General features: G+C 33.3%; 1 protein-coding gene across 8 annotated transcripts in view; it reads left to right on the top strand.

Annotated features, from left to right (window-relative positions):
* LOC137645738 (muscle calcium channel subunit alpha-1-like) overlaps positions 1-25711 on the top strand; it is a 1524573-nt gene that overhangs the window by 1441922 nt on the left and 56940 nt on the right. For 7 of the 8 annotated variants that reach the window (XM_068378633.1, XM_068378634.1, XM_068378628.1 and 4 more), the window contains 8 exons: positions 997-1185; positions 2098-2203; positions 3859-4007; positions 4565-4789; positions 5144-5348; positions 6357-6494; positions 17673-17767; positions 20603-20701. In XM_068378633.1, coding sequence (XP_068234734.1) covers positions 997-1185; positions 2098-2203; positions 3859-4007; positions 4565-4789; positions 5144-5348; positions 6357-6494; positions 17673-17767; positions 20603-20701 — 1206 coding nt within the window. The remainder of the gene's footprint in view (positions 1-996; positions 1186-2097; positions 2204-3858; positions 4008-4564; positions 4790-5143; positions 5349-6356; positions 6495-17672; positions 17768-20602; positions 20702-25711) is intronic. The other variant, XM_068378636.1, reaches the window with a different exon arrangement.

Here is a 25711-nt window from a genome sequence, read left to right as displayed (position 1 = left end):
CATATAATCGTATATTCTTTACTTAATCAGACTGTCAGATAAAAACCAAAAGTTCTACTTTGATATGTTGCAAGAATAAAATATTTTACTTCTAAGGAAGCAACTCAAATTACATTTACTAGTCGTTTGCGGTCATTTTACTATGTAACGACTCTTTCAAGTATTTTAAAATTTCCGGTATTTTCATTTAAAACGTTATGAATTTCGAAGATATAAACCGGTAATGAATTTGACGGTAGAATATCTAATATGAAGTTGTACTCGTATGAGCTCACCATCTCTTATATGAAACTAAATTAGCCAAGTGTTTCATGTAGCGAGATCAAAAAGTCATATTCCCGGAGCCGACTATAAGACGTTTTTTTTTCTGCAGTATCAGTTGTCGGTGAAGCGTGAAGTTGGAATTTCTAATGCTTGTAAATTCTTAAAAAGAAAGAAAAAACATGTACTATTGTCACGGAAAACTGTCACCAAAATAAGCCTTTGACAGAGAAAGATTTTTCGAATTCATTTTTCCTACCCTATTCCTTAATTTGTTTGTTTAATTTTATTGCAGAGAAAGGTATAAGAAAACCTGCTCAGTTATTTGATAATAATTTATTTAGAGGTTTCTAACACACGTGACGAATTTGTAATGACGAAAATAAAAAGTGAAGAACATATTTTTGTCGTTCATAATTTTCCTTATCCTTTACTTTGCCAAGTACGAGAACGTTCCTATTTTCAGTTTTTCTGTTAATCCTTTTTCACCCGCTTTCATTGATTACCATATTAATCATATCTTAAGATCACCACTTCTTAATTTCCAATTTGATAAATTTGAAATTCTATTTCATTTCAAAACCATCTCTGTAATATTTGTTGATAATTACTCAACTTTCTTTTTAAATTCAATACTCTAAATTACTTTTTTTAGCTTCCTCTGTTCCAGAAACCTTGAAGCTCCTCCTTAAAGACTTGTCTTAGGGCTTCTGACCTTGTCATTTTCCCACACAGCCGGGATCGAATCTCTTCTCCATCAACTTCTTCCGATTGTTCCGTGTGATGCGTCTCGTCAAACTTTTGAGTAAAGGCGAGGGCATCAGGACGCTGCTGTGGACATTCATCAAGAGTTTCCAGGCTCTACCCTATGTTGCCTTGCTTATTCTCTTACTCTTCTTCATCTACGGTGTCGTCGGAATGCAGGTATGACCTTAGGTTTATATAGTACGAACCTTCGGGAAAAAAAAGTTCTGCCATTGATTCCCTCGGGTCCAGAAAACATGATTAATAGGCTCATTACTTTTTTCACTTCGACATTGGCAACTTCTTTTGAGTGCCTCATTTTAGGCAATTTTGCGCATACTTTAAACTAAGTAAAAGTCTTGCAATTAGCTTAATCATTTAGGTTATATTCTTATAACATTAGCGTTTTTCCTTGGTTCCATTCACCGTAAAATAATCTATTCTTCACATATTTTAGGACTTAAAACATACATCATTGTTTCTTTTCTGATACCCAAGTTCCATGCGTGATATACAAAATCATCATTATTGATCATGCTATTTTTTTGATTTACTTTTCAGAATATTTGTTTATATAACGCATGCATATTAGAATTTAAGTCAATATAAAAATTAGGATTTCTGACAATAAAAAGGTAAATGTTGTTATTTGATTCTGGGTGAAATTGCAAATACTGATTTTCATTGATTCTCTCAACTGTAACTTAAATTTGATCATTCCGTTACTTATCAACTATGAACAAGATATACCCACATGAAAACTCATCTTGGCGTTTCTGAGCAATAAGGAAAATAATAATAAAGTTTCACTAACCCGAAATAGATAGGCTTGTCAGAAGTATAATAAAAATAGGAAATACGTTACTATTTAATATTAATATCAAAATATAGACAACTTATTTATTGACGTGCAATACTTATACTGCTCTGGTAATAGTTTTATATGTATACTCTTCTATTAGGTAAATTAGTAAGGAATTAATTACTGGAGTATCTTCCTTTAATTTTATATTATATATTAGTACATTAAAAGTGATAATCTTAGGCTACAGAAGTTCTCTATAAAATTCCAATGTTCAATCCTTTTATAAGGTCTTTGGAAAGATTGCCCTGAACTACGGAGATACCCAAATTCATCGTCACAACAACTTCCAGAGCTTCTTCCAGGCAGTGATGGTTCTCTTCAGATCAGCCACAGGTATGAACAGTTGCTGCACTGTATGTGTGTTTAAATAAAATCAATTACAGATTGTTGACTCTTCACTGATCTTACCATCTTACCATCTGTAACTATTTCAACTTAACAAATTAAGTTTGTGTTATATTAGTAGGTGGGAGAAGCTGGAGTCAAAAGAGCTATATACCGAAACATTAATCCAATGCTACGTACTCTTGATTTCTATTCTAATAATAAAATTGAAACTGGGAAAATGGATAGAATGAATGAAGTTGTCATATTTTTCCTGAAATATCATCTATTCATAGAATTAGCTAAATAGCATTTCTATTTATGCCAATAAATCTGCTCCTCTTATTAGGAGAGAGAGGAAAAAAAGAAAATACCTGAAACATTTTTGCAGATGTTTACCATTAGACATTTTCAATCAATACCACTAAAGAGACTTAGTTTCTTTTTTTTCTGTTTTCCACTTAGCATGCTGATTCAAATAATGTATTCATCAAAAAAGTGGAGAGGGATATGTTTTGCCAATCGCATGCTCGCCCTACAATGGAGCCCAGATGCATTCTTTTTTATCATCCTCATTTTTCTTTAAATTTTGCTGTGAGAAGTACCATTATTAACACCTATGTGTAAGACCACAAGGAAGATGAAGAAGGTGAGATTGATGACATGGTCATAGATGAAAATCCTCTTCTTCACAATGGTGCTTACCTTCCAAAATAAATAACAAACCTTTTTGTCTTTCGATAATGCTTAATTGATATGAAAAAAAAAGAAAAAAATCCAAAGCAGTTTAATTTATCAGCATTCATATAGGCTTAACCTCAGCCTATTCATAAAAGCCCATCTGGTAATAGCATTTTGGATACGTAAAATCTTTTGAAAGGTGCTATGAATAGAAATATTTTCACGCTGGCAGATTAACTGGTAGTTAGACGATAGACTTTTCCCCAATACGTTAAAAGACACATAATTCAGGCCACATTTATGGTTGTGGCATCCTAGAAGTGGAATACGTTTGAGCCCTGCTTGCAGCCCAAAAAAGCTTTCCATTTTTGTTAATAACCTCACCGTCCCTGTGAGCTAGTAATGGTATACCTCTTGAGTACCCAGGAGCCACTGCCTAGTATTCACTAGTATTAGCTTGGGTGGGGATGCGAGCTGATCATATGATATATTGTTGGTCTCTAGGACATTATCATGTCCCTTACCTCTGCCACTCGTAAGTGATAAAATGAATAACAGATAACTACATTAATGAATGATCTCATGGAAGATGTTATGTTAACATTTGCTGATCAGTGTTTGAGTGAAGGTTAAAGTAACATGCAGATTATTGAGTAAAACTCTTAACCGCTATTGTATACAAAATGAGTCAGACCTAATAGAGTAAATGTCCAAGTCGGAGATTAGTAATATCTGATAAATATCAAGCGAGAATCTTTGAATTTTTCCAGAAAATATAAAAAAATCATACTTTCATAAATGATAGTATTCATAGTATTAGTGAGATAAGATATCTGAAGAAACAGCTGTGAGAAAATAAACCGTCGATATTCATCGCGAATATGTACATGCTCTGCACATATGAATGTGTGCTTTCTCTCTTATTTGAATATCTGTAGTGTTGCTCTATTTTTCATGTATGTAACCAAACATTGCATATTCAGGTGAGGCGTGGCAGGACATCATGCTGTCTTGTCTTCCTCCGGATGCCCAATGCGACCCTCAGTCTGAGGACTTTGGAAAAGCTGAGTCTTGTGGTTCAATGGTGGCTTACCCTTACTTCATTTCTTTTTATACTCTCTGTTCATTCCTGGTGAGTACCAAAAGAGAACAAGGAATTCATTTTGTTTCTTAAACGCTTAAATGCATTACTCTAAACGTATTATGTACACTGAAGTTCGTATAATACGGACAGTTGCATTGTTGGAAGAAAAATCTATAGTTCAGGAAATTAGATTAAAAAAAAAGTACAAAGTATTCCTTTCATGCATCAAATAACGAAATACTTACTGAATGACAAAGCTAATATCAATCGATAGAAAGGCTTTATGAATTATAGCATTCTGAAACTACAGTAGTAACCTCTTTACACTAAAGTTTTTTTATTCTCTCATGAATGACATTGTCATTTGATACATAGCAAATATATTTATATTTGATAGGCTCACTAAGTCGTCTAGGCATATCTTGAAGACTATAAGACCACATTTTCTTTCAATATAATTGTAGGTAGTCATATGTAAAGTATGGATATTTAAAGTATATCCAACTTTATTTTATAGAAAATAATGTCAAACCCAATAGATATAAGAATAAATAATCCATCGATACCACCATCCTTCATTCATAATTGGTTTTCTTTACCACCAGATCATCAACTTGTTCGTGGCCGTCATCATGGACAACTTCGATTATCTAACTCGTGATTGGTCTATTTTAGGACCACACCATCTTGATGAGTTTATTACTCTTTGGTCTGAATATGATCCTGATGCAAAAGGCAGGATTAAGCACCTTGATGTGGTTACCCTTCTCAGGAAAATATCACCGCCTTTAGGCTTTGGAAAACTGTGTCCTTATCGTGTAGCTTGTAAAGTAAGTTCTGGTTCTAGGCATTTTTTTTTACTGTTTCATTCTCTCATAGTTTTCTTGACATGGATATCTGAGAAGTTCGTGTTTATATGCTGGATTTGTCTTTATTTCGCACAAACGTATAGAATGTATGTTTGCAACACAAGTAATCCAGAACACTAGAGATATAAGTAATAATATTTATGTTAAAAATTTTTTTGGATAGTTCGTAAGTTAACGAATTGCAACAAAATTCTCTATTTTTCTGTCATCCATATTAATGTATAATTTTGTTCAAATGTAACTGTGTGCAAATGTTATCCAAGTATAATCTTACCATAATTTTTTCATATGCACTTATGACTTTCTTTTTTACAGCGTTTAGTAGCCATGAACATGCCATTAAATACAGATGGAACGGTGATGTTCAATGCAACACTCTTCGCTTTAGTTAGGACGTCACTAAGAATAAAAACCGAGGGTAATATTGATGAAGCTAATGAAGAATTGAGAGCTGTAATTAAAAAGATCTGGAAACGTACAAATCCCAAACTTCTAGATCAAGTGGTTCCTCCTGTCGGAGGTAAGGGTTCGATCTTCTTGTTGAGATTAGAGTTCTCGTTATTTAAACACAATCAAGTTCAAGTTTAATGGTACTTAACATTCTTAAACTGTTCATTTCAAGGTATTAATACTCAAAAAACTGATTAGTTCAAAGGTTTGAAATTAAATATATTTCAAAAGCCTTACTTATTCAAAATTGTTTTGTTTAGATGCTGAACATGTTAATAAAGTTGAGTTTTAAATTTCTCTACCTTTAGAATGTGTAATCATCATCACCACTGTTCAAAAACTATTTAGATTAATGAATCTGGTTTTCAAAAGCCATCTGCATTTCTTCAAAATCAGTTTTCATTATTTCCATTAGCTTTTCAATCTTATGGTAGCAAACGTCATCAAATAATGCCAATAAAATGAAATTACATTATTTCCGATAAATTGTATAAATATTATATGACAATATTAAGGCCACCCACCACTTTGATACAGTATATAATAATTGAAGTTTTGAAGTCTATGAAATAACAACTGAAGCAAGCGCTTAGTTAATTAGGGTTAGCAGTTAAGGCAGTTTGTGTTTGATTAAATATCATCCCTTTGACCTCGAAGCTTTTATGTCTGTTTGAAAAGAATAACACCTTACACGATTTGCAGAGACAGTGCTTTATCTAATCCTAATATTTCAACATTTGTGTCTTTTTACATGAAGAATAGATACATTCTATCAAATCTTTTATCTTTAATGTGCATCCACTTATTAGCTGAAATGTGACCATGCATTTATGAATTCTATCGTGAGACTGAGTCACTTGATCGGTTTTTCTCTAACATAACTTGAGAAATCTGCTTATAAAATATGCTTAAGAAGCCAGAACTCATTGAGACTCGGTTAGTCAACGTGTATATGTCCCCAGGACTTTTTTATGAGTATTTTTCATTTGTATTTTGAACCATAACCAAAGAATCGATTAACTACTCAATCCCATAATATTTCTTAGGCATGAATAACTATTTTTTCTCTCCTTTACAGTGGAAGACGATGTAACTGTTGGCAAATTTTATGCCACATTCTTGATTCAAGATTACTTCAGAAGATTCAAGAAGAAGAAAATGGAGATTAAAGAACAAATAGACAAAGAATCCCCAAACACTGTCACACTACAAGCCGGTTAGTAAATAATATATTTTTTTGAAGTTTACAAATTGACATATGAAATATTACTAGTTCAAGATTCCTTTATAATGATAAGACAACCGTTGATGACAAAAGGTTTTAATTATTAGTCTAGGAAACGAAATCAGTAGGTTTTATAAAAGTAATTTTTTTAATGTAATTATGCTGAAAGATACGAAAAATATCAATCAACACACATGTGTTTAATCAATCTCTTGAATCATGGGAGGAATTGCAAAAGATAATAGAAGATTTTAATAGAGAAAGTATTAATGTAGGACAGAAAATGAATATGAGTAGAACTAAGATGAAAATGCAGAGGGGGCAACAAATAAGGATTATGGACGAACCTCTAGAGTTTGTTAACGAATATACGTACTTAGGACAAACAGCAAGCGTTTCCCCAGGACGTGAGACCGAAATTGATAGAAGGATAAGCATAGGATGGAGAGGTTTTGGTAAACAAAATGAGGCACTAATAGGTAAAATGCCACTTTCTTTAAAAAGAAAAGTATTCAATCAGATGGTCCTACCAGTAATAACTTATGTATCATAAACTTTGAGCCTTACTAAAACCTGAGAAAATAGGTACTTACAACTCAAAGAGCTACAGAAAGAATGATGATGGGAATAACAACTTGTAAGAAAAAGAAATGGACATGGGCAGGATATGTAATAAGAAAGGCAAATAATAGATGGACATTAAGAATATTAGAATAGGTCCCTATAGATTACAAAAGAAGGAGGGGAAGGAAGAGAAGACGATGGATTAACGAACTACGAAAATCCATGGGTATAGACAGACGCGAGTGGAAAAACATGTATGAGGCCTTTGTCTGCAGTGGACTTACTGTGAGTTTCACAGACAGTTCAAGCAAGTTTTTGGGCAATAACTCTATAACAAACACTCGTACCGGTACGAGATTTTGCTTATAGTGTATTGCACTCAGTGTGGCACTTTACAAAAATACCATGAATCATTTATTGTGATGAATAAAGACACTATTCCCCGTAGTACCAAAAGGCAAAAACTCGATTTCCCAAAAATGGATACGGATACAACAGTATAAAAAGGCTCCGCCTTTCCTTTCCCTCCACCTTTCATACCTTCCTTCTTTCCCTCCACTTGCTTTCTTCGCCTGCCGTCCCCCTCCCATCTCTCATTCTTTCTCTCTTTCTCTCTGGTAATGATAAGGTAAATACTATTAGAGTGAGGGATATCTGAATGTATTGCAGAGTAGTAAAACAATGGACACTACAATTGATGGTTAAGCGATTATTATACTTGTATTTAGTTATCCTCTAGGCATCATCAATGTACTTGTCTTGCGATAGTGAGGATTGCTACCTCGAAGCACAAATGTCTTCATGGTTGCAAAAATGTGTTTGTCACGCAACTTTTCCCCCATTTTACCAAGGAGAAAGCCGCTGATTGCTTGGGATTAGTTTGAATAAGTAACTGGTCATAGTTACTCAATTTGTCACAAATAAAAATTTAGCCATTCACAGTATCACTACCGCCGAGAGAGAGAGAGAGAGAGAGAGAGAGAGAGAGAGAGAGAGAGAGATGGGAGGATCAATGTTACTGACGGGTAACAACCGAGTGGATCATTAGGTATATCATCTCCTTCCATGCCTACTGACGCAAAAGGCCTCAGTCCTCAACCATGTAGCCCTAGGCCTTCCAACTCTTCTAGTGCATTGTGGACCCCAGTTGAAATTTTGGTGACCTAATCCCTCTTGGGGAGTGGGAAGAGCATGTTCAAGACACCACCATCTACCCTTCACCATGATCTCATCCACATATGGCACCTGAGTAATCTCTCTTATAGTTTCATTTGGATATTATTTCATTGTTACACTACGACTTATGCCCATACAGTAACACCGATCTCACTAAATTAATATATAGCCTGAGTTTTTATATGTAATTTCAGGTGATTAGATTTCCAAATTTTACTTAACCAAGTCATTGTCTGATTTCCTTTTCTTTAATATTTCATTGAAAATAATAAGAGATTAGAGATAATAATTTCTAAATATTTAAATGATTCTACCTCATTAATCCTTTCTCCTTCCAATGATATTTCATTTTCCATTGCATATACCATTCTCATCATCTATGTCTTTCTTCTATTTATCTTGAGCCCAACCTCATGTGAGGTTTCATGCATTCTGGTGAGCAAGCTTTGCAAGCCCTGTGGCGTTTTGCTAATAAGGACAGCGTCATCGGTATACTGTAGGTCTGCTGATTTTCTGTTACCAATCCAATCCAATCCTTTTCTGCCACCCCCAGCTGTTTTATGCATTACAAAATCTATGTGAAAGATAAACAACATAGGTGACAACACATTCCCTTGACGCACTCCACTATCCACTGGCAATTCATTTGACAGGACTGCATTAACATTAATTTAACACTTTCTATGCTCATGAACAGACTTAATCAAATTTACATATTTAAGAGCAACTCCACAAAAACGCAGGACTCTTTACAAAATTGACCAGTGCATAATATCAAAGGCTTTTTCATATACCACAAATGCCATCAAAAGTGGCTTACTATATTCTACACATTGCTGTACCACATCTCTTAAAGTGAAAATTTATTCAGTACAACTTCATTTTCTAAATCCTGCTTGTTCATCTCTCACCTTTTCATCAATCATTCTCTCTAGTCTCTTTAGAATGAGCATACTATATATTCTAATGTCAACTGAGGTAAGTTTGATGCATCTGTAATTATTGCAGTCAGATTTTTTTTTTTTTTTTTTTTTTTTTGCCATGTTTTTCACGAACACTCCTAGCTCCATTTCATCAGGTTTTGTCCCTTCATGCCGCATTCTAGAAAATAATCTTGTAAGTATTCTTGGGGTCACATCTTTTTCGGCCAAAATTATCTCAGCAGTTATTCCATCGAATCTGGAGCTTTCCATCTCTTGAGTTTTTTAATGATAGCTTCGACTTCAAACACACTAAATTCATTCATGGACACATCAAGGTCTTCCTCAGCTTCAGGTATATCAATCAAATTATTCTCTTCATATCTCCTATTCATGACCTCACTAAAATGTTCCATCCAACGTTGCCTTTCTTCATCTTCTGTTGTTATAACAGATCCATCTCTCTTTTTGATGGGTATATGCTTCTTCGTTTTTGCCCCAGTAGAGATTTCATTGATAATTCTTTGAGCAATACTTACACTATAGCCACCATTAGGTATATACAACACTATAAATTATTAAAAGGGTAGATAAGTAATAGATAGATAGAAATAATCATACAAAATAAATTTAAACAAAAACAACTTTCGGAGATAGGGGGTCGGGGTGCGTGGCAGGTGAGGAAAAACAGGAGGGGGAAAGAAGAAGGATGGCTTTTGAGGTGGGGAAGGGTAAGCGGAGCTTTTTATGGTGTTTTGTTCGTATACATTTCTGGGAATCAAGTTTTTTTTTTCTTGGTGCGAGGACTAGTATCTTTTATTCCTTGCAATTAGTGATGCATGATACTCTTATAAATTACTACACTGGGTGTAATAGACTAGAGCAAAATCTCGTACTGATACGAGTCTTCGTTACAGAGTTATAGACCAAAAACATTTTTGCACTGACTGTGAAACCCACAAATGATGATGATGATGACAAAGATGATGATGACTTAGTTGAGTACGATATTTTTTCACATTGTTCAGACTCTTATTAACAGTATGAAAAGGAAATGAAATTAGTATGAAATTGAATCGTATTCTCTGCTGTGGCCTCGGCTAGTAAGATCTACTCGGACCGTTCTTATCTTGCTAGAGTTTGGTCTTTTTCTTCCTGGGCTTTGAAAAATATTTTAACGATGTTATTGCTATTTTTAGGATATTTTAAGCTTTCATTGGCCATCATTTTTCTTTATCGTTTGACTCATAACTATTGACTAGGTTTTACCTTCTTATATCACAATACATACTCGGTTAGTCATCTACAGTGGTTTCCCAAACTTCTTATTCATGGTCCCCTTCCATCTTTCCATTCTCTTACTTTCTCCTTCAGAATTCCTTCACCACCTCTTCCATTAACTCAATAATCCTCTTCTGGTGATCAGTTGAGTCTAATTATCTCAGTGCCTCCAACCAAGACACAGTTACTACCTATTCCTTCCTGTCCTCTCTCTCCCAATTTGGTCCCAATTAATTAGAATTTTGAATAAGAAGTTCCATTTCATTTTAGATTTGGAAATATAATTGAATGTTATTTTCTAATTTCCATTCAAGTTTCTAGTTTGATTTAAACAAGTTTTAGAGATTTATGTCATATTGTCTATCTCTGATCTAATTATTAAGTATTTGTTGTCCTAACAGTTATTTAGTTACGTTTGTCGTTTTATTCTCACTTTTAGTGTACTTCTTCTTAGGTAACCCTACTTTACAATTATACCCGGATAACCCCGTTGCCATCGTACCGTCACCTCTTTCAACATCATCAAATACCTTCAGGGGTTCTCTTTATTCCCATCCATAAACTTCCCACCCGACAAACCACAGAAGTCAAGTGCTCTCTCTCTCTCTCTCTCTCTCTCTCTCTCTCTCTCTCTCTCTCTCTCTCTGTCCCATCGCTCAGTAATGAGAAATTGCTAGTATCAGAAAAAAGCTCTGTTCTTTCAACATTTTCATCACTGGAGGATTTGGGAAGCTCAGAACTACTATGCATTTCAGCGGCAGACAAACGTCGTTTAATGTAGATCTCCCATACTCGAATTTTTGGATCAGCATGATTTATCAACACACTAACTTTAACATAAGGATCTAATTTATGTCCAATATACCATAATACTATATGTGTTACTTTAGCAGTTTACTCATAAATAAATGATAGTACAGAGCCGATTCGTCATGTTGACAAATTCTTGTCCGCCCAATCCCTCCTCTTCTCCTCTTACCTCCTTGCCTCACTCATCGTAGGTCCCACGGTCCCACTCCGGCGTCTGTCGTCATGCTGTGTCATCTCATTATCATCCTGTCCATTGGTCTCCAGTGTTTCTGCCATCGCTTCCCTTTCACAATTTATTATACTGCTTCACTTACGGGCTGCCAACGCAAGAGCCCGTGGTCCGCATACAGTAGATACGGGCCAGTCTAAATCACATCATCCTTCCTTGTTGCCCCATTACTATATTATACGTTTGGAAGTTTCTGTAGTTGTACAGATATAGATGTGATTAGTTACTGAGTGTATGGTGACATTCTATGTTGGCAAAGCGTATTTCACGTTACTAAGTACTGTACTACAGGATGTCTAAATACATGTAGTAGAAAGCCCATTATTGCAGTCCGTATGGTCTGGACCTAATCAAAAGTTATCACTATTATTACATAATGTGTATTCATCATAAATGGTCAACTTGGCCCAGTGGATGAAATATCATATGGTTCAATTATCTGTTTCATTTTCACATTATTACAAAATTATAAACTACGTTCATATATTTCTCTCCCTATATTTTCTAAATGTTTATAATGCGTAACAGTCATAGTGTCCATCGTATTTTACGGTAAATACTTTTACATACATTTCATTACTATACATTGTTGAAATGAATTGATGCAAACAAGAACGATTTTATTAGAATGGCCAAAACCAACATTCTCGCTATCGTTCTACTTGCCTTTGGAGACATATTGGTTATAATCCAATGGGATCAGCTATTGCTCTTGGACCGTCCGCCATGTCCGCCATTATTTTTTTTATAATTATCCAAATTACACCATTTCTATATATGTTTTACACTTATATAATACCTTCATCATATAAAAATTTCAAGTCATTTGATCAAACCCTTTTGGATTTATTAGCAAAAATCATGATTTAAAAAATAATTTAGGTACATTTTTCCCCACTACTATAATACCAATTGTAGTGAAACTTATTCCATAAAAATTACTCTATCAACCGAACAATTCTGTCAGACAGAATTTTGATTTTCCTCTTTTTTTATGAATTTTTATTTCTTTTTCTTCGTCTAGATGGAAAATAATTGTGAAAAAAAAAATATAAAAAGAAAATCAAAATTTTGTCTGACAGAATTGTGGGATTTTTATTCTTCTTTTCAATGATATCTTTCTCTCTAATATCGAACAACAAATAAGTGAGAAAAATGTACCTAAGTGTGAATAAGTATGTTTTTGAGTTATGAGCTCCCAAAGATTTGCAACAAATTTTCGCTTCTTTTCTTAAAAAAATCAAGATAATATCATTATGATAACTTTTATTTTTTATTCCTACATAAATGCACCCTAAACGAGGTTTTTGAGCCCTCAGTTTACTATTCCTTTGTTACGAATTGCTAGCGATCTCTTATTGTTGCCAGTGTTTTAGTTAGCAGGTTTCAGCTTTGTACTCTTATTCATGTTTCCCTCTTTCTTGGTTCTTTTTTTCTTGTTCTCCACTTACTTTTTGTTCTCTCTATCACCTTAATGTAACATTGGCATTGCTATAAAGTTCCAGAGGACGTTGTGAAAGCACAATCTACATACGAACTTCAAATAAATAAACACATGCATTATAACTTCTATATGTCTTTGGAAACTTTGCTGATGTTCTCGTAGCTGGTAGTTTTCATTTACCTACCCTCTACCAATGCCTTTCATTTCTGCCAGAAGAATTATATTTTGAAACATAAGAGTAAGAGAGAGAGAGAGAGAGAGAGAGAGAGAGAGAGAGAGAGAGAGAGAGAGAGATCATGAATTTAATTTTGGAGTGATAGCATTTGGTTGATATACTGTACATGGCAGTTCAAATTGAGAGAGAGAGAGAGAGAGAGAGAGAGAGAGAGAGAGAGAGAGAGAGAGAGAGATCAACCATTATTTGATTCTAAGAGAGTTGAACATTGGTATTATAGAATTTGTATAAATGGCAGTTTTAAATAATTAGAGAGAGAGAGAGAGAGAGAGAGAGAGAGAGAGAGAGAGAGAGAGAGAGAGAGAGAGAGAGATTAAAAAATAGACATAACTACGATTCTGTCACACTCAGTCATGCAGACGACGCAGTAAGGATGACGTCATAATTTAAAGACGCTATATCATCATTGTTTGGAAAATTGATAGACTATTTGTTCTTTTTATGACCTTAGGTAACATTGGCATTTCTATAAAGTTCCCGAGGATGTTGTGAAAGCACAATCTAGCCTACATACGAACTTCAAGAGAGAGAGAGAGAGAGAGAGAGAGAGAGAGAATTATAGTATTTGTATAAATGGCAGTTTTAGATAATTCGAGAGAGAGAGAGAGAGAGAGAGAGAGAGAGAGAGAGAGAGAGAGAAAACTACGATTCTGTCAAACTCAGTCATACAGACAACGCAGTAAGGATGAACTTTTTATGACCTTAGGTAACATTGGCCTTGCTATAAAATTCTGGAGGACGTTGTGAAAACACAATATACATACGAACTTCAAGTAAACACACACATGCATTATAACTTCTAGAAGTATTTGGAAACTCTGGCTTCTGCTCTCGTAGGAGTAGATTTCGTTCATATGCTCTACCAATGCCTTCCATTCCTGCCAGACGTACGATAGCTCGAAACATAAGTGAAAAATCGCTATAGATATGCAAAAATAGCACACAAAGTCGATTTTGTCAAACTCACTCATGCAGACGACACAGCAAGGATGACGTCATCATTTAAAGACCGCTATATCTTCGTTATTTGTAAAAATAATTGGCTAAAACTTCTGGGGAGCATGTACGATATGTTTACGCATACATAGAAGCAATAAAACGATTTTCGATTTCTGAAAATTATGTCAACACACCATGGCGGACGGTCGCCTTAATGATTGTTTGACCCTTCTGGTTTTCATGGGCACACAGAAAAGTAATTATCAAATAATATTACTGATGTGTGATACGTAGATACACGGTGTAATATTATGTACGTAACTAGAATAAACAAAACACAGAAATTCAAAGATGGGACACGGATGGTGTGAATAGGGAAACGGGGAGGGGGAGAATACAGTTGGGGGTAGTGTAGGCAAGGAAGGTCTGGGGATTGTTCGGGGTTTGGTGGAAGGGTCACTCCCTTCCTAGGGTTAGACGACTACTTCACACTTTCCGATTCTGTATAACATCTTAGATGTGATGAGAGGATTAGGCTTAATATCCTTCGGTAAACTTACTAGTAGCAACCTAAAAAGCACTATGGTAGCTCGGCCATATCATATTTCTCCAAAGGTTTATTTACGTGATATTTGCGTTAAATGGCGTTTGTTCGCTACTGAAACGCATAATAAAGTTTTCATTATCTAACTGGTTATCAATATCCGTTCATTGCTCTAGCGATTGATCAATTACTCCTGAAGAAATACGACTCCTGTTTACAGAGCTCATAGTGAAGAAATCGAAAATTTAACGTCTTACGAAAAATGCTCCGAATGTACTAAAATATGTGAGCTTTCTAAAAGTTCGTAGCATCATACACCCGACCAAAACACTTTGCCAGGCAGTCTATTACTTTCCATTTAAAACTTAGTATCCTGAGAGTGTTACAAAGAGATGTTCCTACAGTTTCAATGCTAGCAAAAGTATTAATACGGGGATGACTGCTTGACATGCATGTTTTAAGTCATAAACTTAATATTACGTTGAATACAGCAGATCTCAGTGAACGTTTTAAGCCGCACTCACACGTGTTGCATTTCCACTATTGTATCCTCGTTGGGTACCAATGTGGACCGGAAAGCGTTGCACCGTTGCGTATCAAATTATGATACATAGATAAGCACCGGGTTTGATCCACCATTTGACGGTTTTTTGCCGTCACTTTAAAGTAAAGATACACAACGCGTGGACGGGAAAAGTGGCATTGTACCAAATACCATTGCTTGCTCAATGCTCAGTCTTGTAGCGGACGACCACGAGTATAGTTGTAGCTCATCGTGTGTGACTGCCGTGATTGTGTCATTTTATTCTGCAGATAATTTTCGGGATAACAGCAGAAATACATTTACGTTTCTCCATTTATTGTTTGGTGTGAACACGTGTTTCGGATCACTTCGTGACCTTTCTTAAGACTACATTGAGTTTGGGAACTACACTTTCATATAAAGATTATGGTGGTGAAAATTTTAAACAAAAATATTTGGTAATTCGGAAAACATTCAACAAAAATTTTTTAAATGAATACTTTGGATTCTTGAAATATAAAAACGAAAATTTAAGATTATTGTTGTTACACACATGGACGATTTTTCAAAAGGTATCACAAAAAGGAGATAAACCTGTGGGTAGTTTGTAGCGCTACGGCCAGGCGTCCTAATTTGCTTATTATCGCTCCGACTGTTATCTTGTATAGAATAAAAACGTTTGGAAATGGTCTACGGATCTTAAATATGTGCTTAAATGCACACTTTGATGTTTTTCGCTGAAAACCCTAAATTACCTGAAAATTTGTGGCTCGAGTTCTTACCCCGGCCACGAATCTTCTCGCTCCCTTAGTAGGTAAGGGGGGGGGGTCCGGGGGGGCGAAGCCCCCCTGGGTAAGTATACGGCTTTTAGCATAGGTTAGGTTGGTTTTTTAAGTTAGCTTCTCCCGCCAAAATCGTTTTTAGAACGACGGCCACAGTTCAGAATATTCCAGTTTTCTACGAACTCGATTTTAGAATAACGGCCACAGTCCACCCCACTTAATAATATTCCCATTTTCTATGAATGAAAACGGATCTGGCCGTCACCCTACAAAGGCTCCAAACCTGTTTTTATGTCATTCAAGGATATAAGAATAATGAGAGAAGGACGCAGGAAATTAATTCCATAGCTTAATAAGAGGGACAACTATTGGTATACACTATAATTAAGTAACACTGATTTGTATAGAGTAAAATCAGGAAAAGAAGGGGTGGTATTACAAATATTATATAAAGAAAAGGACATACAGTAGAAGCCACATTTTGATAGAGAGAAAGAGTATCCTGTGTGTGTGTGTATCTAGGTACTAGAAAAATAGAGTGAAGTAAGGAGGATGTCCTACGTCTGATAGAATCTTTCAGCCAATAAAGTTGTTCCATTGTATATGTTTATTCTTCCATAGGGCTTAGAAATCTACCAACGCCTTGACTTTCTTTTCATTTTACTGATATGAGGTTCATGATTAAAAATACATGTGGCCGACACCAATTGCGTATTTGCGCTCATGGCTACGGTCAGGAAGGGATGATACTGTTGCACCATTGAACGATGATACAGCATGCGGATACGCAATAACTGGGTACAATACCCTGTTGCACTGTATCATATCCTTAGGTGATACGCAACGATAATAGGATACATGGAAATGCAACAAGTATAGACGCGGCTTTAGAACGTGGGCAGCACTTAACAGGTTAAAGGTTCATTTCCTTTCACATAGCTTTCCTCAAGATACTCTTTCTCTCTATCAAAATGTGACTTCTAATGTATGTCTTTTTCTTTATATAATATTTGTAATAACACCCCTCATTTTCCTGATTTTACTCTATACAAATCATTGATACTTAATTATAGTGTATACCATGAGTTTTCCCTTTGTTGCTATGCTATGGAATAAAACCTGCTTCCTTCTCTCATTACTCATATAGCCTTCATTTTATCTCCTTTTTCATCAAAATAACTTTAAAATCATGTTTACCTATAACTTCACCATTTAAAGAATTGCGTAGGTAAATTCAAAGGCTCCTAGTGTTATAGTTATCTTTTATACTATCATAAAATTCAATAACAAGTAATGATCCACAGTCAATTTTCAAGCTAAGATCCAACCTAAAAGAATTATAACTATAGTCTAATTATCATCTGCCAAGTCCTATTATTATCGCATTTGAATCATACCATAATATGAACTTGGACGATCATAAACTTTAATCCGGACGAATGTGATATTTTGGCTTAAGTTGTAATAAAAGCATATACATTGGATGTCTGAAAATTCATAACGCATTCATATGCTTTACATATGAAATTTACAAAAAAAAAAGAAAAAAATAAGTTAACAATGGGAAAACAAATTTCTGCATTACTGCAAACAAAGTATATCATTCAACATGGTCGTTTATAAACTTTATAAAGAGGATCTATTTGTTATCAGAGCCTCAAAACCAAAATCATTTGTTCGTTGTAACTGGAACCATTTCTCTGATTTTTTTTTGTGTTGCAGGTCTTAGAACATTACATGAAGCTGGTCCTGAGCTCAAACGTGCCATTTCTGGCAACTTGGACGAGATGCGTGATGATGACATTCCTACTCATAGGGTGAGTTTAGATTTCTTTTATAAAAACTGGAATTTTTTCAAGTTTTAAATTTCATATTAGCTAGGCATTGAACTTTGTATGGTCTATGATATGGCAATATTCAACTGAATAAAAGGAATACCAATTTTTTTTATGTAAATCATCTTCCAATCGAGCAATAATGCCCTTATTTATTCTTCCAGCTTAAGAGGTAATGAATCAATCTCATTTTATTTTCAACCAGAATGTAATAGTTATATTCTATTGTGTATGCACTTTTATACTGTTAGCAGTGAGTAGAAGTGGATAAAGTTAACTGAAGTAGAAGTTAAGGAGGGTTTCAGATTCAAAATTTAGCCTAAATTCAAGTTGAATGAGAATAGTTGGAAGAAAACGATAAAATGTATATCTCAGTCTTTTAATGTCAGAGACAAATTTTGTTTTCAAGAGTTCGATTTTTATAAATATATGTGCATATATATATATATATATATATATATATATATATATATATACATACATATATATATATATATATATATATATATATATATATATATATATATATATATATATATATATATATATATATATATATATGAATCAATCGGTATGTTCAGCTTCAGCAGCTGAAACATATAATCCTCCAAGTTGTGGCAAGTTGAATGGTCAAAAGGGTATTTCATACCCTTTCTTTGCAATATGTTTATTACTTTGATTCTTACTATCTGTTACGATTAACTTGTATTTAGTTCTGAATTAACCATCATGTACAGTACTTTGTTGAGAATCACGAAGAGCAGTAAAAATTAACAGCTTCATTCTACGTCTTGAATATGAAAAGAATTAGTGACTATTTAGCTTTGTTGTAGAAAGGATAACATAGTGATTTTTTTGTAGCTCTAGTAATTATGAAGAGAAAAGGTTTTACAATTGCTTTGCCTCTTTCAGATGAGGCATTAGGCTGCATTACAACATAACTGGCAGTTAACGTCATGACTGTTGTTCGGCACAATTTCTTACCGATACATTTAATTTTTATCATTTTTGTTATATACAAGTACATGTTCCGTTCATTCTCACTTCATGACCAGTCACAAGTGAAAGTTGTTGGAACGCTAAGAATTCAAATTTTTGCTCAATAATAATGGCCTCTGTTGGCCAAGTCTCACTTTAATCCAAACATTTGTTTGAATGAAGTGGTTTGTTGACTTATATGATGAGTAAATGCCAAGTGTAGATCAAATACTTATTCTATACATAATAGGAGTTAGTTGTATTTTTCTTTTCCTCTTATTAAACTTAGGCTCTTATCTTTTCGTTTTAACGTTATCTGTTACTCTTAGCAATCAGTTCTTGCATGACTCCATGTCTAAAGAGCGTGAGATATTTTGTCTTGTCAAATTAGCCGCAGTTAGTACAGGAACTCTGGGATTAAAGTTGTGCCAGTCATGAAAACATTCTTAAAAGTTATTTAAAGATAAATACCCCCCAATTTTTTTTTAAATTGTGCCGAAGTCACAACAAACCAGAGAGTACTAACAGATTAAGAAATCATTTGTAGATAGTTCTTTTTAACTATTTGAAATATTTGCAGCAAATGCGTGGGTTGCAGTATTAGGATGCAATGATGCAGAAAACACTGAATACATTGCATACTATTGTCAATGTATAATTCACTTATACTTTATTATCTTTAATTAACATTCCCTTTATTACATTACAAGGTTTAGTCCTTATGTAGCCTACCACCTATCAGCCGCCAGATAGATTTTTTTACAACAACAGACATTGTGTAGGTGAAGTCATAGCATTACCTATAACTTGAAAGGTAGATGGTTTTAGTAACATCATCAGAATGTGCCTGGCTACAGTCATGATGTGTTGTGCCGCAGTAATGCCATGGCATGCGCTATGGCAATGCTGCTCTAGTCATGCGGTAATACAACTGTAGTTTGATGATTCAATCTGACAAACGCAAGGTCTTTTAGTCTCCACACACTGCTGGTCAGCTGCTGTGTAAGGTAGAGCTGTTGAAACACACTGCTTGACAATTTCACCAGCTTCCCATCCCAAGCCCTTTTCATTTTATTAATAACGACGAGAGTGCCTGTTCAATAACTATTTCCAGTGATCAAATATGGAAGGAGCTTGTAAAAGAATATTGTAATAACCGAATGAATTGGATACGTTAGAAAAATTATCCAAGAAACTATCAGGAAAAGGGTTTCAAGCTATTAAAAAGAAAATGTAGAGATTTTGTTTTATTGTCACAGTAAATGCATCTGTGTCATCAAAAGTAGTATCACAGCTTCTTTACCGGGCATATCATGAGTGATATAGACAGCACTCCCAATATTTTATTTCTTTTTTTTAATTCCACTGAAGTTTTTAGATATTTACACAAGTACCCATCCCTCCCTCAAAATCAAATCCAAGTAACTTTGAAGGTTTTTAATAAGAATTCTATTTACAGCATTGAGAAATAATCAAGAGATACACGTATAACTGACCATTGAATGAATTACTAATGTAACTGCCAGTCTTCCATTATTTTAATCTTTAATACAATATTTATTACTTTACTAAACTGCTTATTTTGCAAGGAACTATAGTATGTTTAACCAAGATATGCTCTTTGTGTAGTACTGTATTAGAACATTTAATTTAGTACTGCATTAACAAGTGCCTGCTAGTTTTCTTTTTGCCAGCTTTTATAGCCTTCTTTGTTTCCTATTTATTAAAAGAGTGCTTGCTCTGCCAGTGATTGCTATTATTAGCCAAATTGCAACTCACTAACAGTAACCATGTGCCCCACAACAAATTAACCTTACCCTCCCGGTGGTGGTTTTCTAGCGTAACCACTCCTTGTTCGGCTCGGTTTGGTCATCCATGAGAGTCAAAAGCCTACAACGAACTCGCTCACTCCGCGTCAACTCTGGGCACCATGCCAAAGTAAGTATCAACATTTTCGTGAACTGAATTCCTTTCATTCACTATCAAAGTATTTTGCCATTAAATTTCTTAGATCTTGGTTGCCGTTTATCAATTCTTCAATAGCAGACCCAGGTTAAACAGCATAAGAGAATATAGGATATAAAAGGGATAAAAAACAGATCCATAGAATGTTTGTCGAGTGCAATACACTATATCATAATGATTGAAACTGACTTCTGAATTCAATTTACTAAAATATTTAAGGCAGCAGAGTTCAAACTTGTGTTGCTTCTTACATCTTAGCGCACTTTCGTGTTTTCTTCTAGGTCTATACATCGTATAAACTTGCTCAAAAATAACATTGGATTGCACACATTTTGATTGGTAATCTTCTCTGCGGAACAGTATATCGTTCATTTTAAGCTGAACAGTGTATTTATATTAAGTACACTTTAAGAATTCTTGAATGGCTAAAGGGATCCCGCTAAAAATTTTCTTAGAAATTTCAGTGCTGAAAATAATCTAACGAATATCTGACGTTTAAAATTCATCAACAAACTGATCCTGCGTATGCTGAAATTTTCTTGGGCTATACTGAAATTCAAATTCAATTAAACTTACACAAGTGTGATATTGTAAAAGATTTGAATCTTTTATATCAAGTAAGCAATAAATGTTTTTGAATTAAGTAACTGTAAGGCCTTTTTTTATATAGTGAATGTATGTAAATGACAGCATCAGCTAATAGTAGTTCAGCGTGTAAAGTTCAGGAGCAAGTACCTGTACAAGTATAAATTAAAATCCTTATTTCAGTAGATTATTAACTGAACTGTTAAGATGCTATTTCGGGTGCACTGGCTCGTCTTTTATATAGTTACTTGTACAAAGCATATTTTCAATGAGCTTTTGTGATAATATAAAACTAGATCAAGTTTAGTGATTTATAGTGGAAGGCTAATTATTGCCTTATAGAGTCCTCATTTATTTATAAGTTATTTATGATAACAAAATTCTGAATTCCATTAAAAAAAAAAAACTTTGCAAGTGGGGTAGAACAAAATGAAAGAAAAGGAGGCAACAATTAGAAAACAAATAAACCTTTAAGAGAAATGTAGCTAAGCATAAGTACCGTCAACGTTAAAAAACTTAGTTTCAATTATCAAAGATGACAATTTTTCGTAAGAACAATTTGCTGCTTACTGTTAAATTATATTGCACAACTCCAATATCGTGAGCACCCTAATCCTTGTTATCATACATAAATCACCCTTTGCTGTCTCCGTACCAATTTTAGAATCTATATTCCTAAAAACTTGAAATATGTTTTGTGGAAAAAAAAAAAAAAAGTTGTTTTGATCATTAAGGAAATGTGTCCCAATCTTGTGCAAGACTTGCATTCCCGAAATTTTATTTCTAAATGAGCTGCCCCTTCATACATTTACAAATCTTCATGATACAATATATATATGTGTGTGTATATGTGTGGGTGTGTCTGTGTGTGTGAGTGTGGTGTCTGTATTGGTGTAAATATCCTACAAATGGGATAACTAACAAACAAGGTTCAGTTGTTTTCCTCGCACTGTTCTATAGTGATCTCCGTATATATATATATATATATATATATATACATATATATATATGTATGTATATATATACATATACTGTATATACATATATGTGTGTGCACACACACACACACACACACATATATATATATATATATATATATATATATATATATATATATATATGTCTATATATATGTACATATATATATATATATATATATATACATATATATATATATATGTGTGTGTGTATACATATATGTATATATATACACACATACATATATGAAAATACGAAATATAAGATTAAGTCCTGACTAGTTTCGTACTGATTTATTGAGAGAGATTTCTTTACATTTTATAGGGAAAGTAAACGTACGAACATATATATAGAGGCTTATAGAACAATGACACTTTCATACCAGCTACCTGGGCTGTGGTCAGGTGTTTACTGGAGGGAGATCAAACCTCAACAGACACCTGCCAAAAAGGGTCATTTCTGGTGACCGGTAAATTCTTGTTTTGACTTTCAATACAGTTTATTTATATGAATAACGGTAGCCTATATATATATATATATATATATAGCAAAACTATATGTATATATAAAACACATCTATATACAAATATATAAAAAGACATATACATACGTATATACAGACAGGCATTCATACATATGCATGCATAATGTATGCATAGACTTTTACATACGTGTACACATATTGGTATACAGACACATACTTAGACTTACATATACATGTTTTACACATGATTAACATGTATATATATATATATATATATATATATATATATATATATATATATATATATGCACATATAACATTATTACCATAAACATATAATTACGTATATATCAATACTTATATCTAGCATAACCCTATATAGTGCCAATGTACTTATGCATACTATATAAAATAATTGTACCCTTCAGTGAATGGTAGCTTAGGTCTAAATATTAATTTCACAGTGACGTTAATTATTCACAATACATTAAGTGGTTAAAGTTTTTTTTTCTATATAACTTACAAATCTCTTTACATATAAAGGCGTCAAGTTTATACATTCCATGTCCAATATTAAAGTTGTTTTCAAAGGTTTCTTTTATGAAACTGGACTCTATGATGTTTCTTTCCAGTAAGTTATTTGAATGAACAAATTTCTTTGCACCTGACCAATTAAAAGTATGATTTTTATCTTTAACGTGGGCAAAGAGTGCATTAAACTCGACTCCTTTATATATAAAGAAATTTGTAAGCTATATAAAAAAAACTATAACCACATAATGTAGAACTGAATGTATTGTGAATAATTAACGTCACTTTGAAATTAATATTTAGACCTAAGCTACCATTCCCTGAAGGGTATAATTATTTTATATAGTATGCATAAGTACATTGGCACTATATAGGGTTATGCTAGATATAAGTATTGATATATACGTAATTATATGTTTATGGTAATAATGTTATATGTGCATATATATATATATATATATATATATATATATATATACATGTTAATCATGTGTAAAAACATGTATATGGAAGTCTAAGTATGTGTCTGTATATGTATACCAGTATGTGTACACGTATGTATAAGTTTATGCATATATTATGCATGCGTATGTATGAATGCCTGTCTGTATATACGTATGTATATGTCTTTTTATATATTTATATATAGATGTGTTTTATATATACATATAGTTTTGCTTATGTATTTATATATATATATATATATATATATATATATATATATATATAAATATATATATATATATATATATATATATATATATATAAGGCTACCGTTATTCATATAAATAAACTGTATTGAAAGTCAAAACAAGAATTTACCGGTCACCAGAAATGACCCTTTTTGGCAGGAGTCTAATGAGGTTTGATCTCCGCCCAGTAAACACCTGACCACAGCCCAGGTAGCCGGTATGGAAGTGTCATTGTTCTATAAGCCTCTATTATGTTCGTAAGTTTACTTTCCCTATAAAAAGTAAAGAAACCTCTCTCAATAAATCAGTCTTCTGAAGAAGTATCACGAAACTAGTCAGGACCTAATCTTATATTTCATATCTTTATTTTCCCTGTGGTTCTTCTGCCTCTGAGCATCACGTTTTCCTGTGATTTTTACGCATATATATATATATATATATATATATATATATATATATATATATATATATATATATATATATATATTAAAGAGAAAGTGTCTGGGCGTATATATATACATATATATACATATATATATATATATATATATATATATATATATATATATATGTATGCATGTATGTATATACACCTAGACACATTCTCTTTAAAATACATATATTATATATACATATATATATATATAAAAGTATATATATATATATATATATATATATATATATATATATATATATTGTTACACACAGCAACATTGCTAGTAATATAACTACTCGGTCTCTCCCCATCCCTCAGGGGGGGAACAGGAGTAGTAATACCCTGATGACTCGGAACCACAATCTCCCACAAATTTCCTAAACTGCCGTGTTGCAGTTATGAAAGGGGCAGGGCTTGGGAAGGATTGAATCCGTGTGTGTGTGCTTGTGTGTTCATATATATCTAAATATTTAGCCATCATCTTTGACAGGTCGCGTCTACTAATATATATATATATATATATATATATATATATATATATATATATATATATATATATATATATATATATATATATATATATTTATATATATAAATATATATATATTATATATATATATATGTATATATATATATATATATATATATATATATATATATATATATATATATATATATATATATATAGAATGAGAAGTCAGATTTTAGGGACCATATAAAGGAATATAATTAGAGGAATTTCAAGAGTTACACGTGACTAAGTCTAGCTAAGCCAAGGCATCACACTAGTCAATCAGTAGAGTGCATTGTGTCTTTGTATCCTACAAAAGGATCACATCCCTTTGGGATGTTAAAAGTAGTGAGTAGATTGCATCCTGTGAGTGTTGACCTCTAACCATTTTCCCTACCCATTCACTTACAGATTATTGGAAGTTTTGGGTTATTTCTAATCGGTATTTTCAAGTAATGGTTAATCACTTACTCGGCAAGCACTAACGATATTATTATGTGTATAATTTTTGTAGCATTTGATAAAAAAAATCGTTAAACATCCGTTTTAATCAATAGCAGTTGGGCACAATTTAGTCTTGGATATATGCCTCTGTACAACATTAGTTGTTAAAAAGTATTGTTTTCTGACTTTTTACTTATAATTAGATAAAGTTCAGTTAGAAATATATGAGGTAAATTTAAAATATCAAAGAAAGAAATTGTTCATAATAACATGATTTTTGTAATGCCACATGCATGATATCCGAAATGCATCTAGTCAATTG

Source organism: Palaemon carinicauda, chromosome 8 (genome assembly GCF_036898095.1).
Source record: "Palaemon carinicauda isolate YSFRI2023 chromosome 8, ASM3689809v2, whole genome shotgun sequence".
NCBI classification, from domain to species: domain Eukaryota; kingdom Metazoa; phylum Arthropoda; class Malacostraca; order Decapoda; family Palaemonidae; genus Palaemon; species Palaemon carinicauda.
This window is presented reverse-complemented; position numbering and strand designations above follow the sequence as displayed.